Source organism: Melospiza melodia, chromosome 18 (genome assembly GCF_035770615.1).
Source record: "Melospiza melodia melodia isolate bMelMel2 chromosome 18, bMelMel2.pri, whole genome shotgun sequence".
Taxonomy (NCBI): domain Eukaryota; kingdom Metazoa; phylum Chordata; class Aves; order Passeriformes; family Passerellidae; genus Melospiza; species Melospiza melodia.
In genome coordinates this window covers 16,455,157-16,468,500 of record NC_086211.1, presented here as the reverse complement: position 1 = coordinate 16,468,500, position 13,344 = coordinate 16,455,157, and the positions used below count along the sequence as shown (strand labels likewise).

The 13,344-nt window shown below is 41.5% G+C and overlaps 1 protein-coding gene across 28 annotated transcripts in view; it reads right to left on the bottom strand.

Annotated features, from left to right (window-relative positions):
• MAPK8IP3 (mitogen-activated protein kinase 8 interacting protein 3) overlaps positions 1–13,344 on the bottom strand; it is a 71,944-nt gene that overhangs the window by 24,169 nt on the left and 34,431 nt on the right. For 19 of the 28 annotated variants that reach the window (XM_063171365.1, XM_063171367.1, XM_063171373.1 and 16 more), the window contains 4 exons: positions 10,849–10,951; positions 7,695–7,813; positions 3,477–3,488; positions 1,845–1,862 (listed from right to left, as the gene is read on the bottom strand). In XM_063171365.1, coding sequence (XP_063027435.1) covers positions 1,845–1,862; positions 3,477–3,488; positions 7,695–7,813; positions 10,849–10,951 — 252 coding nt within the window. The remainder of the gene's footprint in view (positions 1–1,844; positions 1,863–3,476; positions 3,489–7,694; positions 7,814–10,848; positions 10,952–13,344) is intronic. The other 9 variants (XM_063171370.1, XM_063171382.1, XM_063171384.1 and 6 more) reach the window with 3 other exon arrangements.

The window sequence follows — 13,344 nt, the reverse complement described above, 5'->3', positions numbered from 1 at the left end:
TCATAGCAAAGACATCAACAGTCTTCATGATACGTCATTTGCTGATTAATTAGTATTTGCATAAAATAAAAACAACACAAACTTGAATTAAACAGAAGTTAGAGGAACATGGCAGGGCATGAAAAGTGAGAACACACCAAAACACTGCAACACACAGATCCTCTTCCCACAGTTAAACGGGATGAATTTATGATGACAAAAGCAAATTCCCAGCAAGAATGAGTAAGAAGCAGCATTTTCAAAAAACCTTTGAAAAATCAGTGGCAGACAATTAATCACTTTGATGTTTCAGGCCAATGTGTGTCAGAGAATATTCCAACATACAACAATGGGAAACACTAATATCAATGCAAACTACAGCATGTTTTAGGTTGGTAAGGTAAAGGATCTATAGCCCTTTTTTTTTTGGTGACATGCCGCATATCAGTCAGAAGACTCAGAAGTCTTCAATTTATTGAATTTTTTTCTTGCTTATTTTTAGTGATTTTACAAATAATCAATTAAATATTTAGCCTGTAAGGTATTACATTGGCACAAGAACATTAAAGGAACTGAAGAACATCAAGGGAAGAGCTCACCCGCATCTTTTTTGGATTAAATCTTTTTCCTTCATATTCTTGAGTCATCCCTCTCTGCAGCTGTTTTTGGGAGAGAAAAATTCTGGGGAAGAGGGTGAGCTATCATGCCAGAACTAAAGGCCACACAGCATTCCATCAGTATCCTTCACCACAGCTTCTGCTTGTGTGTGATGCAGTGACAGCCCAATGCCTTAACCATCTAGAGGTCAGAAAGGCTCCTCTGGCAATAAAGAAAAAGAGGAAGTCTCCCAGAGCCATGGAATGGCACCCCACAAGATCATCTTGCACAGGCTGTAATGGGACAGCTCTGCTCATGGGAAGAAAACTTTCAGTTTTCAACCCTTTGGGGCATGGAGCAAAGGGAGGTGAGGTGTGGGCACAGCCCTGTCCAGCAGAGCACCTACACCACATTCCTCTCACAGCCAGGCAAAGTGTGAAGCATCAAAGCGGATAATCAACTACAATGAAACAGACCAGAATTCCCAAACCACCTCTACAGAGCAGCTGCATCCTGCTTCTTGGAGAGGTGCTGCCACCACCACAAAAAACCAAACCAAGGTGATGCAAGACACATGGATGGATGATGAGTGGATAAAAGGAATGTAGAAAAAAATGCACAAAAAAGAGAAGAGAAGAGAAGAGAAGAGGAGAGGAGAGGAGAGGAGAGGAGAGGAGAGGAGAGGAGAGGAGAGGAGAGGAGAGAAGAGAAGAGAAGAGAAGAGAAGAGAAGAGAAGAGAAGAGAAGAGAAGAGAAGAGAAGAGAAGAGAAGAGAAGAGAAGAGAAGAAAAGAAAAGAAAAGAAAAGAAAAGAAAAGAAAAGAAAAGAAAAGAAAAGAAAAGAAAAGAAAAGAAAAGAAAAGAAAAGAAAAGAAAAGAAAAGAAAAAAGAAAAGAAAAGAAAAGAAAAGAAAAGAAAAGAAAAGAAGAGAAAAGAAAAGAAAAGAAAAGAAAAGAAAAGAAAAGAAAAGAAAAGAAAAGAAAAGAAAAGAAAAGAAAAGAAAAGAAAAGAAAAGAAAAGAAAAGAAAAGAAAAGAAGAGAAAAGAAGAGAAAAGAAGAGAAAAGAAGAGAAAAGAAGAGAAAAGAAAAGAAAAGAAAAGAAAAGAAAAGAAAAGAAAAGAAAAGAAAAGAAAAGAAAAGAAAAGAAAAGAAAAGAAAAGAAAAGAAAAGAAAAGAAAAGAAAAGAAAAGAAAAGAAAAGAAAAGAAAAGAAAAGAAAAGAAAAGAAAAGAAAAGAAAAGAAAAGAAAAGAAAAAGGCCTTTGCCTTACCAAAGAAATCATCCCGTACTATGAGAGCCATCCCATACGAGAAAGGGAACAGAAAGAGATGGGGACAAAGGGGAAGAAAGGAAGAGAAAAACAGCAGCCATTAAGTACCAGTCTGTAAACAGCAAACAGAGCAGCTTGTCAGCACATGTATAGTGGTGCCAGTACACATGATGCTTGGTAGAAAGTTATCTTGTTCTCCTGCAGCCTGACCTAACAGGGACTTAACTTTAGAGTGTCACAGAACGGTTTGGGTTGAAAGAGACCTTTAAAATTCACATCCATTTCCATTCCCCTGCCATGGGCAGGGACATCTCCCACTAGACCATGCTTCTCTAAGCCCCACCCAACCTGGCCTAGGGATGAAGCAGTCTCAGTTTCTCTGGGCAACCTGGGCCAGGGTCTTACCATTCCAATTGCGAAAAAAATTTTTCTTATATCTAATCAAAATCTTCCTTCTTTTGTTTAAACCACCACCCCTTGTCCTATCATAACAGATGTCAGGATAAGCTTGAGATGACCTCATCTGCTTCCTTCATCATTTTCCCTGTATGATACATCCTTGAATTTCCCATCGTCACAACAAAGGCAGGTCAACAGACATTGTGAAGAGGGTGAAGAAAGGACAGTAGCAGGGGGAAAAACACAAAAGTGAGGCTGAGTATCAAAGCTTTCATCTGACCTAAAAAGGCCCAAATCCACCTCCACACTGCAACAAACTCCAACCCAACTTCAGTGGGAGGTTTTCTGAGGAATGTTCACACAAAATGTGGCTTATAGTAAAGCCAGTTTGAATGAGAAGAAGGGATGATGACGTCCCTTTCCTGGTATCATCACAGAGCCCACACTGAGCAGTGCCGGGCACAGGGACATGGCAGAGCTTGTTGGCACATGACACTATCGCAGCTGCCAGGTCACCACCTTTACTACAGGGCAAATTTTACCCAGTTTGCACTGTAATCAAGAGAGATTCCCTTGACTTCAACTGAAATTGCATCAGGGCCCAAGTGTATTTTTCAAGCAGGTGCAAACCTGATGGCAGAGTATGGCCCTAGAGCAGTGAGCAGCCTCCCCCAGCAAAGGACAGAGCCATCACCCATCTCCTGAGACAGAAAGGCAAAGTTTTCACCAAAGACAGAGGCTTTGCCATTCTAACCCATCGCAAAAGTGTCTTTGATGTCACTACAATACCCAAAGGGGGTTGTTTTGCACCAGGTAACCCCCCACAGCCAGTGGCAGATGAGGGACTCCTCACAGCACAGGCCATGGAGATTACAGTGGGTCCCTCACTCAGTCTGTGCCCACTCGATCTCTGCTACAAGTACCCTTCTTGGCAGAAAAAAAGCCCTTTGAGCCCCAAGACCTTGAGTGACAGGCTAGTGCAACACTGTGGAGCAAACCTGCCCACAGCCACAGAAAAGAAAGCGGGTTGAAGGTGGCAGGAACGTGAGCAGAGCAGGGACCTCCTGCTGCAGGGAGCCACCAGTGTGAGGCAATCAAGCAAAGTGAGGTGGGAGAAGTCTGCAAAGCCAACCGTGTTTGGACAAGAGCAGGGGAGTATCACACGTGTATACCACAATATCCAACCTCAACCAGAAAAAAAGAAACAAGGAGAACTGAGCAGGAGATACACACCTGAGAACTCCCCTATGCGCCATGTCCAGCGAAGCACAGAGAGACAAGGGAAAAAGGAAGTGAAAAAGGATCCATCAGTGACTAAAACCAACAAAATCAAAATTTTGTCCAAAAAAAATTAACAATGATTCAGCCATTTCAATGTCAAAAGGCATGAAATAGTAAGGACAGGACCTGCCATAGCGGTTGATGGCATGATTCTACACATAGGACAGAAAAAAACCCCAAGGAAAGGCAACCCATGGTACAACTGCAACCACCTACCTCAGCTATTCCCAGATTTCCAGATTTGGATCTGAGGCAATCAGATCTTCCTGGACTGGGTAAACCTTTATTATGTCTTTATTTAGTCATCTACCACTAAATGCAGAACAGCTCATTCCCACTACCTCTCACTTCCCCACACCCTGCAGTTTTAACAACTGTATCTTCTGACCATAACTGTGCTCTTCAGTGACACTTCAAGCTTGCAAAAGACAACTGATTGCATTTAAAACCTTTTTTTTGTATAGTGTAGCACTGGGACTTAGTTTGATAATCTCATTTCAACTTCTGTACACAACACTGTATATGAACTAACCACTAATAACACTGCATTTCTGTCTTTACTACAGACCCTCTGCTCTTTAATTTCCAAAGCAAATATAGTTGGTTATCCTAAACGTGAATCACAGAACGGTTTGGGTTTGAATGACCATCCAGTTCTACCCCCTGCCATGGGCAGGGACACTTTCCACTATCCCAGGTGCTCCAAGCCCCCTCTAACCTGGCCTTGGATACTTCCAGGGATGAGGCAGCCACAGCTTCTCTGGGCAATCAGCTCACTACTGTCACCACCCTCAGTAAAAGGGGCTGTCCATTGAGCACACCCAAACGGCTGCTGTGATCGTTTGTGTCTGGAAACACCTGGGATAGAGAAGAGCAGGAAGAAGGATCTGGTAGAAGGGGAAGCTGAGAAAAGGGGAGATGGGAGAACAGGAACCTACCCAGGATCACTTGAGACTAACAAGTGTATATGCAGGAAAACTGCCAACTAGTGCTCCCAAGTCTGTGGGAGAAATAAGGGAATTTGGTTCTCAATGCTCATTAGTAAATAATTGTTCTCACTCCACATTTTCCTCCAGAATACTTCCTATATCCCATGTAGGTAAAGCAGTATTAGAGGCAGGAGGAAACCCATATGTTTTGTGGTTTTTATTCAAAATAATAAAACATGAAGAGTGCCAATTATGTACCAGGAATAAAGGGGATTTTCCATTTCAGAATCAGACTTGACTGCCAGCCAGTGCTCAAGGGTAATTTCTATAAGTCCTGTTCTTAAGGTCATCTTTAATTAAATTTCTCTTTCTTTAAGGAATTGAGACAAAAAAAAAAGAGAATATTCTTTACAGATTGACTGCCAAGTTTTGAGAGACTGGAGGAAGCAATAAGTCTTCACTTAAGTGAGCTTAGAGTCATTAATGAATTTGATTTACAGAAAGAAGCGAGCTCCAAACATGACCTAGAGGACTCTTTCAGCTTGTGGATTTTGTTCCCTATATCATGTTCATAAAGCACCATTTCCTCTTTGTCTCTGCAGACTCAAAAGTGCAGCACAAAGAGAGAACATTCTACTGAACAAAAAAGGCAAAATTTTGGATTATGTTGACAGATTTTTGTCAGCCCTAAGATCTAGCCCTTTGCTTCTATCTTTACCAGACTTTCTTTTGTGCTTTCTATTGTGCAAAGACAAAAAAGTACCAGTCTCATTTGTTGTTGAGAGACACAATCTCTGAGATCTCTCCGTGCTTCCTCTCTTTGTACAACCAGCAATGTTTGTGTTCATTTTAAAAACATCTTTACGTACCAAAGTCAGTGGCCAGAACTCAGCAAAATTATTAATTAGATCAATGTTGATCACAGAACAAGGCACAGTCCATCTCCCAGATTTGAAAAGGAACCAGTCTTCCTATTTTGCTGGCCTGCCATGGGATCACCTGAAAGGGTTCTGCATCTCTGCTCAGGCTAGAAAATGGTCCCAGTACAGAAATGTCCTCCTTGTAAGCCATGCTGCAGTCTTCAGAAACCACACTGTGATCTTCAGGGCCCATGCTTACAAGGGCACTGTTCAACAAAGTCTTTGTACATTTTATTGCAAGTGGTAACTCCCAAGCAACAGACATCTCAGAGGTGAAGCACCTTTGACTTCATCCAAGACTGCAGTGAACAACCATGCAAGATTTGGGCAAAAAAAACCTTTGGTCCTTTGAAAACAACAGTCTGCATTTCTTGCTGATCACTGGGGCAGGCTACAGGGTAATCCCAAGGGGAAGTGGATTTCCAGAAGGCAGGCTTCCAAAGTGGGAAGCACATTGTCTGAAGCTGCTCATACACCGAGTAAGTAATTTTCCAGAACAGTAACTCTTCCAAGCCAATAATATCTGATACCCCAGTCATTTTGGGGGGAGAAAGAAAGCAGCAGTTGGCACAGTGATTAGCAGACAGAGCCGCAGAATCAACTGAACACTCCTTGATGAGGAAGGAGTGGACAGGAGGACCAAGATAAAACAGATATTCAACAGCAAGATTATCCATGGTTTTAGTGCTTTGATTCTGCTAGGAAGACAGCTGCTGATAATGTATGAAGCTGGCTAATTCATTCCACAGCTTTAACCATCACATGTAGTTCCTACTGTCAAGCTTCCCTTTAAGCAAGAGCCCCAGCCCTTCTGCAAATGGCTACTAGCATCCAGGGGATTGTCAAACCTGGAAATCTTGCTTTTCCTTCAAAATTCTTAATCTTGTAAATATCTGTCCAGATTGGCTCCCACTGCAGGCAGAGTAAGCCTGTGTGCTCATCCTGAGGCTTCTGCAGATTTTTTTTTATTCTGGCAATCTTGAGTTGAAGGTGAAACAATAATGGGTTTGTGCTTTAGGCAATGGCATGAGGGCTCTCATACCTGCTGTATGATTTTTTCAAAACACCAACCCAAACCTACTCATATCAAAAGGCTATGGCAAGCATTCTCATGATGGTCTGATTCATGTTCTTAATTCCAGTCACACTATTGACTATAATAGTACGGTTTCAGATACTTGTCCTTCATCAAACAAGAAGTAATTTAACTCCTTTCCAGTCTTCAGTCCGCATCTTCAAGGTTAAGTTTTTGTTTAATAGGGCAAAATCTATCTCCCCTGCAGAAACATATGCTTTTTAAAGGTCCTGATACAACACATATCAAAGCTGATACAAGTACCTTTGTAATTTGGGCAAAGGTGAGCTGCTGTAAGTCTGTATGACACATTTTAGCTCATTCTATTCTGGACACATACACAAAACTAAACTTACAAGATTATCCATAAGCAGATCTATATCAGTAATCACAGAAAGGAAATGTTCGCTTTCAGATCAGATCTCCTGCCACTAATTACACATAATGCCTTGTTTCTGGAGTCCTCATGTGTCCTAGGGCTCCTTAAAGCAAGCAGTAACATGGAAAATGAGCTACACTATTATAAACTCAATCAGGCACCCTTGTCACCTGAGTATTCAAAGACCACTTGTACTGATGCAGGAAAACAGCAAGAATTAAAAACATGCTTAAATTCTGTCAAAAAACAAGATCTAGATACTCAGGAATCCAATAGAAAAAGTATAGAGACGGCTCAGAGTGCTCTCTGAGGCAAAGCGGCTTCTCTGACTGCTGCAGGGTCCCAGCCAGGAACACAAAACACAGCCTGGCTACAGGCATTACAAACATCTTCAAAATCAGCTTAAAAAGTTAATTATTACATCTCTTAGGCTGACTGCAAAACAGTAAATACTGCATTACACACCATAAGTTTTCCACATAATTTAAACATCAAAAACTTAACCAAATGAGTTACTTTCTTACAAATTTCAAACAACTGTTTCTCTCAGTATAAAATTACTGGGGGAGGAATTTTCAGTCAGAAGCAGAAGAAACAAATTTTGTCTTCAAATTATTTGTGTGGAAAATCCTGTAGAAAAATAACTTATGCACTAAAGACAACCCAAATAAAAGTTATCTAACAGCTGAGATTATTTCCTAAATAATCATGACTGTACTGAAGGTACATGCTTCTATCACATGTATCTCAATTTCCATGCATTCTTAAAAAAGAGAAACATCCAAGTTCTGAAAGAAAAAGAGAATTTAAATGCTTCTAGAAGCTTAATATGGAGTCATTGTACCAGAGAAAATAACAAGGTTTTACCTAGCAGATCTGCTCCTTCATCAACATCTCCAATGACCTCAGACCCTGCTGTGGAAAGTTCATGGTACAGAGAGTCTGTGTTGATGCCAAATGCTTTGTTCACAATCCCCTGTGTTGGGCTGTTGTTGGAAGAAAAAAAACAGAAGGAATCTTGTTACTTGGCAACATTTAAGCTCAAATATTTATTTTTGAAATACTGAGCATCTCAGACTACTGCAATCAAAACCCATCTGTTCACCCACTGAACGAATCAGGAAGCACACTGAGTAAAGAAAATAGCATGTGTTATTCTCCATATCATAGACTTATGAAATTATTTGGGTTGGAAGGGACCTTAAAGACCACCTGGTTTCAACTCCCTGCCATGGGTAGGGACACCTTCCACTATCACAAGTTGCTCCAAGCGCCATCCAACCTGGCCTTGGACACTTCCAGCCAAAGCTGCTCTGGGCAACTGGTGTCAGGGCCTCCCCACCCTCATGGACAAGAATTTTTTCCCAATATCTCATCTAACCCTGCCCTCTGTCAGTGGGAAACCATTCCCTATTGTCCTGTTCCTCCAGGCCCTTGTCCAAAGTCCAGCTGTCCTGGAGCCTCTTTAGGCCCTGGAAGGGGCTCTGAGGTTCCTCTGGAGCCTTCTCTTCTCCAGGTGGACTCCCCCCAGCTCTCCAAGCCTGGCTCCAGAGCAGAGGGGCTCCAGTCCTTGGAGCATGTCTATGGCCTCCTCTGGACTTGCTCCAACAGCTTCATGTCCTTCTTATGCTGAGGACACATCTATCATCCACAACCTCAAAGCTCACCCAGATGATTTACTCTGAAGTCACACAAGTTAAGGTTGATTCAGTATTTCACAGAAAAATTTCACATTGCAGAAGAGCTCAGCTTTGACCTGTCAGATTCTGCAAAGATTCCCATGCTCCGATCAATCTAGATAGAAACCTCAGACAGCAGTAAGACCAAATAAGAAATTCAATGCTGAAAACAGCAACAGCCTTTTTACTTGGCCAGCCAATAAGTACAATCAGTCTGAAGGGTCCATTTTTCTTTTGGGTAAGGCTATGTATTGAAAAGCATTTCTTCACATGTCCTCAAATGTATTTAATTAAAGGTAAATCAAAGTTAATAGTTTTTAGTCTTATCAGATGACAGTACATTTCCACCTCTCAGTGTCTTTGATACCATAAAGAATCTTCTTGTATTTCCTGACAGCCTCATGGCTCAAAGCAGCAAAGAGTTGCTACAGGATGTGCAGGTGAGGCAACTTCTGGGATTGTGGCTGTCTACTCTAAAAAATTGCCTTAATGTGGGTTATAAACACTTTGCAGTGCTTTGCCTTGTATGAGTAACATCAACCAGCACGAGCAGCAGCTGTGCAATTTCTCCAACAATCTATCAGAAAGGTCAGCACCAACACAGATGATCTCAAGTTTTATGGCTTCATTATCACATAAACAATCCTAGTGATTATAAATGGAGTGTAGTAGCTGCTTCTGATATTGCAGCCACAGCACACTGCAAAGAAGAGGAAAAAAAAGTGGGTTTTTCAATTACAGAAAAATTCCAGCCACCCAGACATCTGAGAGCACTGAGGAAGTACAAATGGTGCTGTGATGGCACTGCAATTAATCAGTTCACACAATCCAACAGTCAGCACAAATGAAAGAGAAACCAGCACTCAGTCTGACCTGGAGACTTAAGTCAGATTGAACTTTCCTGTTCAACATTCAGCTTTCAGAGGTATATGTATCATGAAAGCACTCTGCTTTCAGAGCAGCACACACACTGTCAGCAGTCCAAGTCAGGCGGTGTCTCCTGTAGCTCTCAAGTCTTACCACCTGGAGTAGAGATTCCTGCCTGAAGAGCTCTGGTGCATCAATCCCCTCTGTTTCCTTCTTTCCCCTGGATTTGACCAATTTTTTATCTGATCTCATCAGTCACTTTTGTCTTCTCCACACTGAGCAGTTTCAACTCCCTGGATTCCTCCTGACCCTAAAAATAGTCCAGGTATCCTACATGTCCCAAGGGGAGCTTAATTGTGTGTGCCTTCCCAGATGAGAAATGCAGGTATTATTGCTGCTCATACCCTTCTCAATGGGGGTGCTCAACAGGGTGGGCAAATCCAGTCCAGATTGGGACCATTAGATACTCTTGCTTTCACTCTGCCAGGGTACTGTATTTTCTGCGTATCTGTAAGATTTGGGGGAAATTTTTTGCCGATACAGTGCCAAATTATCCACTGGACAAGGGTAAAAGATAAACTTTAGTAAAAACAAATCAAGGTACCTATACCTCACAACAATGTGGTGCCAAAATTAATAGCCTTTAGGTAGCCTCCTATTTAGAACAAAATGGGTGATGGGTAGGGATCAGAGCAGCAGAATCGTTTAGTAAAAGTCTGATGATTTTTCTGAAAACTGTGTTGAGGATTCGCAACCACTCCTCAGTGCACTGATGGGTCATAAATGCTCTGACCAGCCTCACCTAGGAACTGCACCTACCCACTGGTCCCAGGGCTCCCTTTGACCTCAGGCCTATGCCTTCAGTTCTTTGCTAAGATGCACCTGTCTTCAGTCCTGTCTCCTGCTGTTCATGGGTAGCACTGGGACCGAATTCACACCCTTGCTTTGTCTGGGGCTGCTGACAGGGCTCACTACCAGTGATCTGAGCCTCACTGCTCAAAGCCTGTGGGATTCGGATTGCTGAGGTTACCTCTGTTTGTCCTCCCTTGGGGGGGCAGCCCTGCCTCCTCAAATACTTGACAAAATTAGAACTGAAAGAAACTTGAGGTTTTAAAATGGAATTCAGAACTGAGGTTTTATTGGACAAATGCACCTTTTCCCTATTTCTAACAGCTTAAGCCCATGTTCTCTTTTCTTGTCTTAAAACTTCTGCTGCTCAATCATCTCTCTAAACCCCCAGACCAGTAAGGTAAATGAGTCCTCTCCTGGGTCAGCTGTACACATCCTCCTGGAGATCACCAGCAGGCATCTGCCTTTTGGAGAACCCAAAGCAGGTCAGGATCTCTGATATTAGGCAGAATATATGGACTGTCTCAAATAGCTGCATTGTGAGCTCACTATGAGCCAGAGCATCCATTTGTCACTACTCATGAAGCCAAGTGACAGAGCACACAGGGTAAAGTCACAATCAGTACCTGCTACCCGTGCGTTCCAGGCGGGGATCCTGACACATATCCAGCTCTGGGGTGGAATCAATGATGTCCTGGACATCGGACCACTCATCGCTGCTGCCCATCCCTAGGTAAGACAGTACAGATCACATACAGGATCAGGACTTCCAGAGAATGGTATTTCTTGAAGGGACTTTTACAGCTTTGAATATTGAGATTTGAAAATTTCGTGGTGCCATGTTCAAAGTCTTAAAATCAGAACAGAAAGTAGTTGAAGGTGGTCTCTCAATTCCAGAGCAGGTACACCATAAGCATCCCCCTTCCCACCCCCATTCCAAAGCATCACTAAACTCATTGCCCTGAATACTCACTAAAATGGGATCAGCAGAAATATTTTATCCGTTGAAGTAAATTCTAAAACTCCTTTTTTATCTGCCAATAAACAACTCCTCCATCCCCAGACAGCATTAGCTGAGTTTGAAGGCAACACAGTGATTTTCTGTACAGCTTCATAGAAATTACTATTGTTAGGAACTGGCACTATTTAGTTTTAACAGAAACAGGTTTTCAATACAAAATTTCAAGTCTGCACTGGTTTAGATACCCATTACAGTGAAACTTGACTTCAAAACCAATAAATGAAATCTGGTTTGTGTGTAATCTGCAACCTGAAGCCAATATTTAAAGAATAAGGAATTCCTTCCTCTTGTCAAGTCCTGTTTACTGAATACCAAACTCTTCAAAAGCCCAGACTTTAACCTATTCTGAACAAGCAACATGAACACTGTGTCTGTTCACACAAAGAATTTCTGAAAGATTAATGACCTAATTTGTGAATTACATTAGTCCCTCAATGAACTTAGATGTGACATTTTTGACCTTTCCAGACAATCTCAGTAGCCAAATATACAAAGTCCATGACAACTGAAGTGTTAATTTCTTTCAGGCTGGCATTGTGCCAACTGGCAGCAAACCCAGGCTGGAAGACAAAGTGTGATGTGGATCTGTTGCCAAAGCAGGCATCCACACCCAGCGGGTCTAACACAAGCACAGCCTTCCTCAGCTTTATTTTACCAAGCTGGGAAGTTTTTCTGCAAATACCTCTGAGTAGCATTTTTGGTAGTTCAGCTCTAAGGCACATGCATCACTGACAGACATTTTAATTACAGATGTATAAAATACATTATTAAAATTCAAGTATGTGCATCACTTCTAATAATAGAGAATTGATTTCTTATTAGGGGTGAGAAATAGCTGAAAGGTTGAATATGAAGACCACATAAGGAAGCCATATCACACTTCCACCAAGAAAGTGGGGGAAAAAATAGTTCCACTTCACAATTGCACACATACAAAAAAGAGATTATTTTGACGCATGAAAACTGTTGATAGTAAATGAGCTTGTAAAGCAGGAACTATAAAAATCAGGGTATTTATAGGGTATTCAAACTACTGACATCCATGCTTAGCTTTCTTGATACAAGTGTTTCATGGTCACAGCCAGACCACAATCTAACAGCAGGCTGTTCAGAACCCATATGCTTCCATGGACAACTCTCCTAGCCTCTGACAGATGGACATCTGTGACCCTGAGGGTGCCCTCAGGATAATACAGACTGGGACTCAGTCTCCTCTCCTCTCTCAGTTCTCCTTCAGTGCTACAGCAAAAGATGTTATATGTTGGTTTATGGTCTTACTTCATTAGGAACCAGCTTGTGAATGGTTATTTCTGCTTCAGTAATAACTTAGTTATAACTTCTGCTTCCCAAGGAATAACTTGGATAAGAAGATTATCAGCTGGTTCAGATGTCAACCTCATAGACCCATGTTTACCCCTGTGCTCCTGCATATTAACCTAATGACCTTTGATAAATCTTACAGTCCTTTTGTAGTTTAAGTTCATGACATGTAAAACAGATCACTTCTCATTTCTGATGGCCACTGCAAGTCTCACAATCCAGGGCAGACCTGCTCAGACACTACATGGGCACAGCTGAAGGGCTTTTATAATGTTATTAAATCATTTATTTATTTAACAGCCTGGTGCTAAAGCTTAGAGAATGGCTTTCCTGACAAAAAATAATTAATTCAAATTACTAAAGTACTCTGGAAAATTAAGAGACAACAACTGTAGCTTCCACAGGTGTGGGAGTTCTTTGTATAAGAAAGAGACTAAAAAAAATCAGCTAATTTAGCTGAGAAAAACAGCTGGGTACAATTATTTTAAGCAAATCAGAGTGTGGAATAAGAGCACAGAGGGAAAATAATTATTTAATCTCACAGACAAATTTGGCATTTGAACAACTGGATATAAAATACTTACAAATAAATACAGACAGAAAACTAAATATAAGCTCTTAACTTTCATATTGATGAGATCCAGGAACAGCTTCCCAAAAGCTCACCCTAAGACGTGACTTGAGTGCTCATGAAAGAGGTTCCAAGACATGAATGCATATCACTGCAGGGAACTGAACTCAGTAACCTGTTCCCATTCTATGAATTTGTGAAATTACTCAT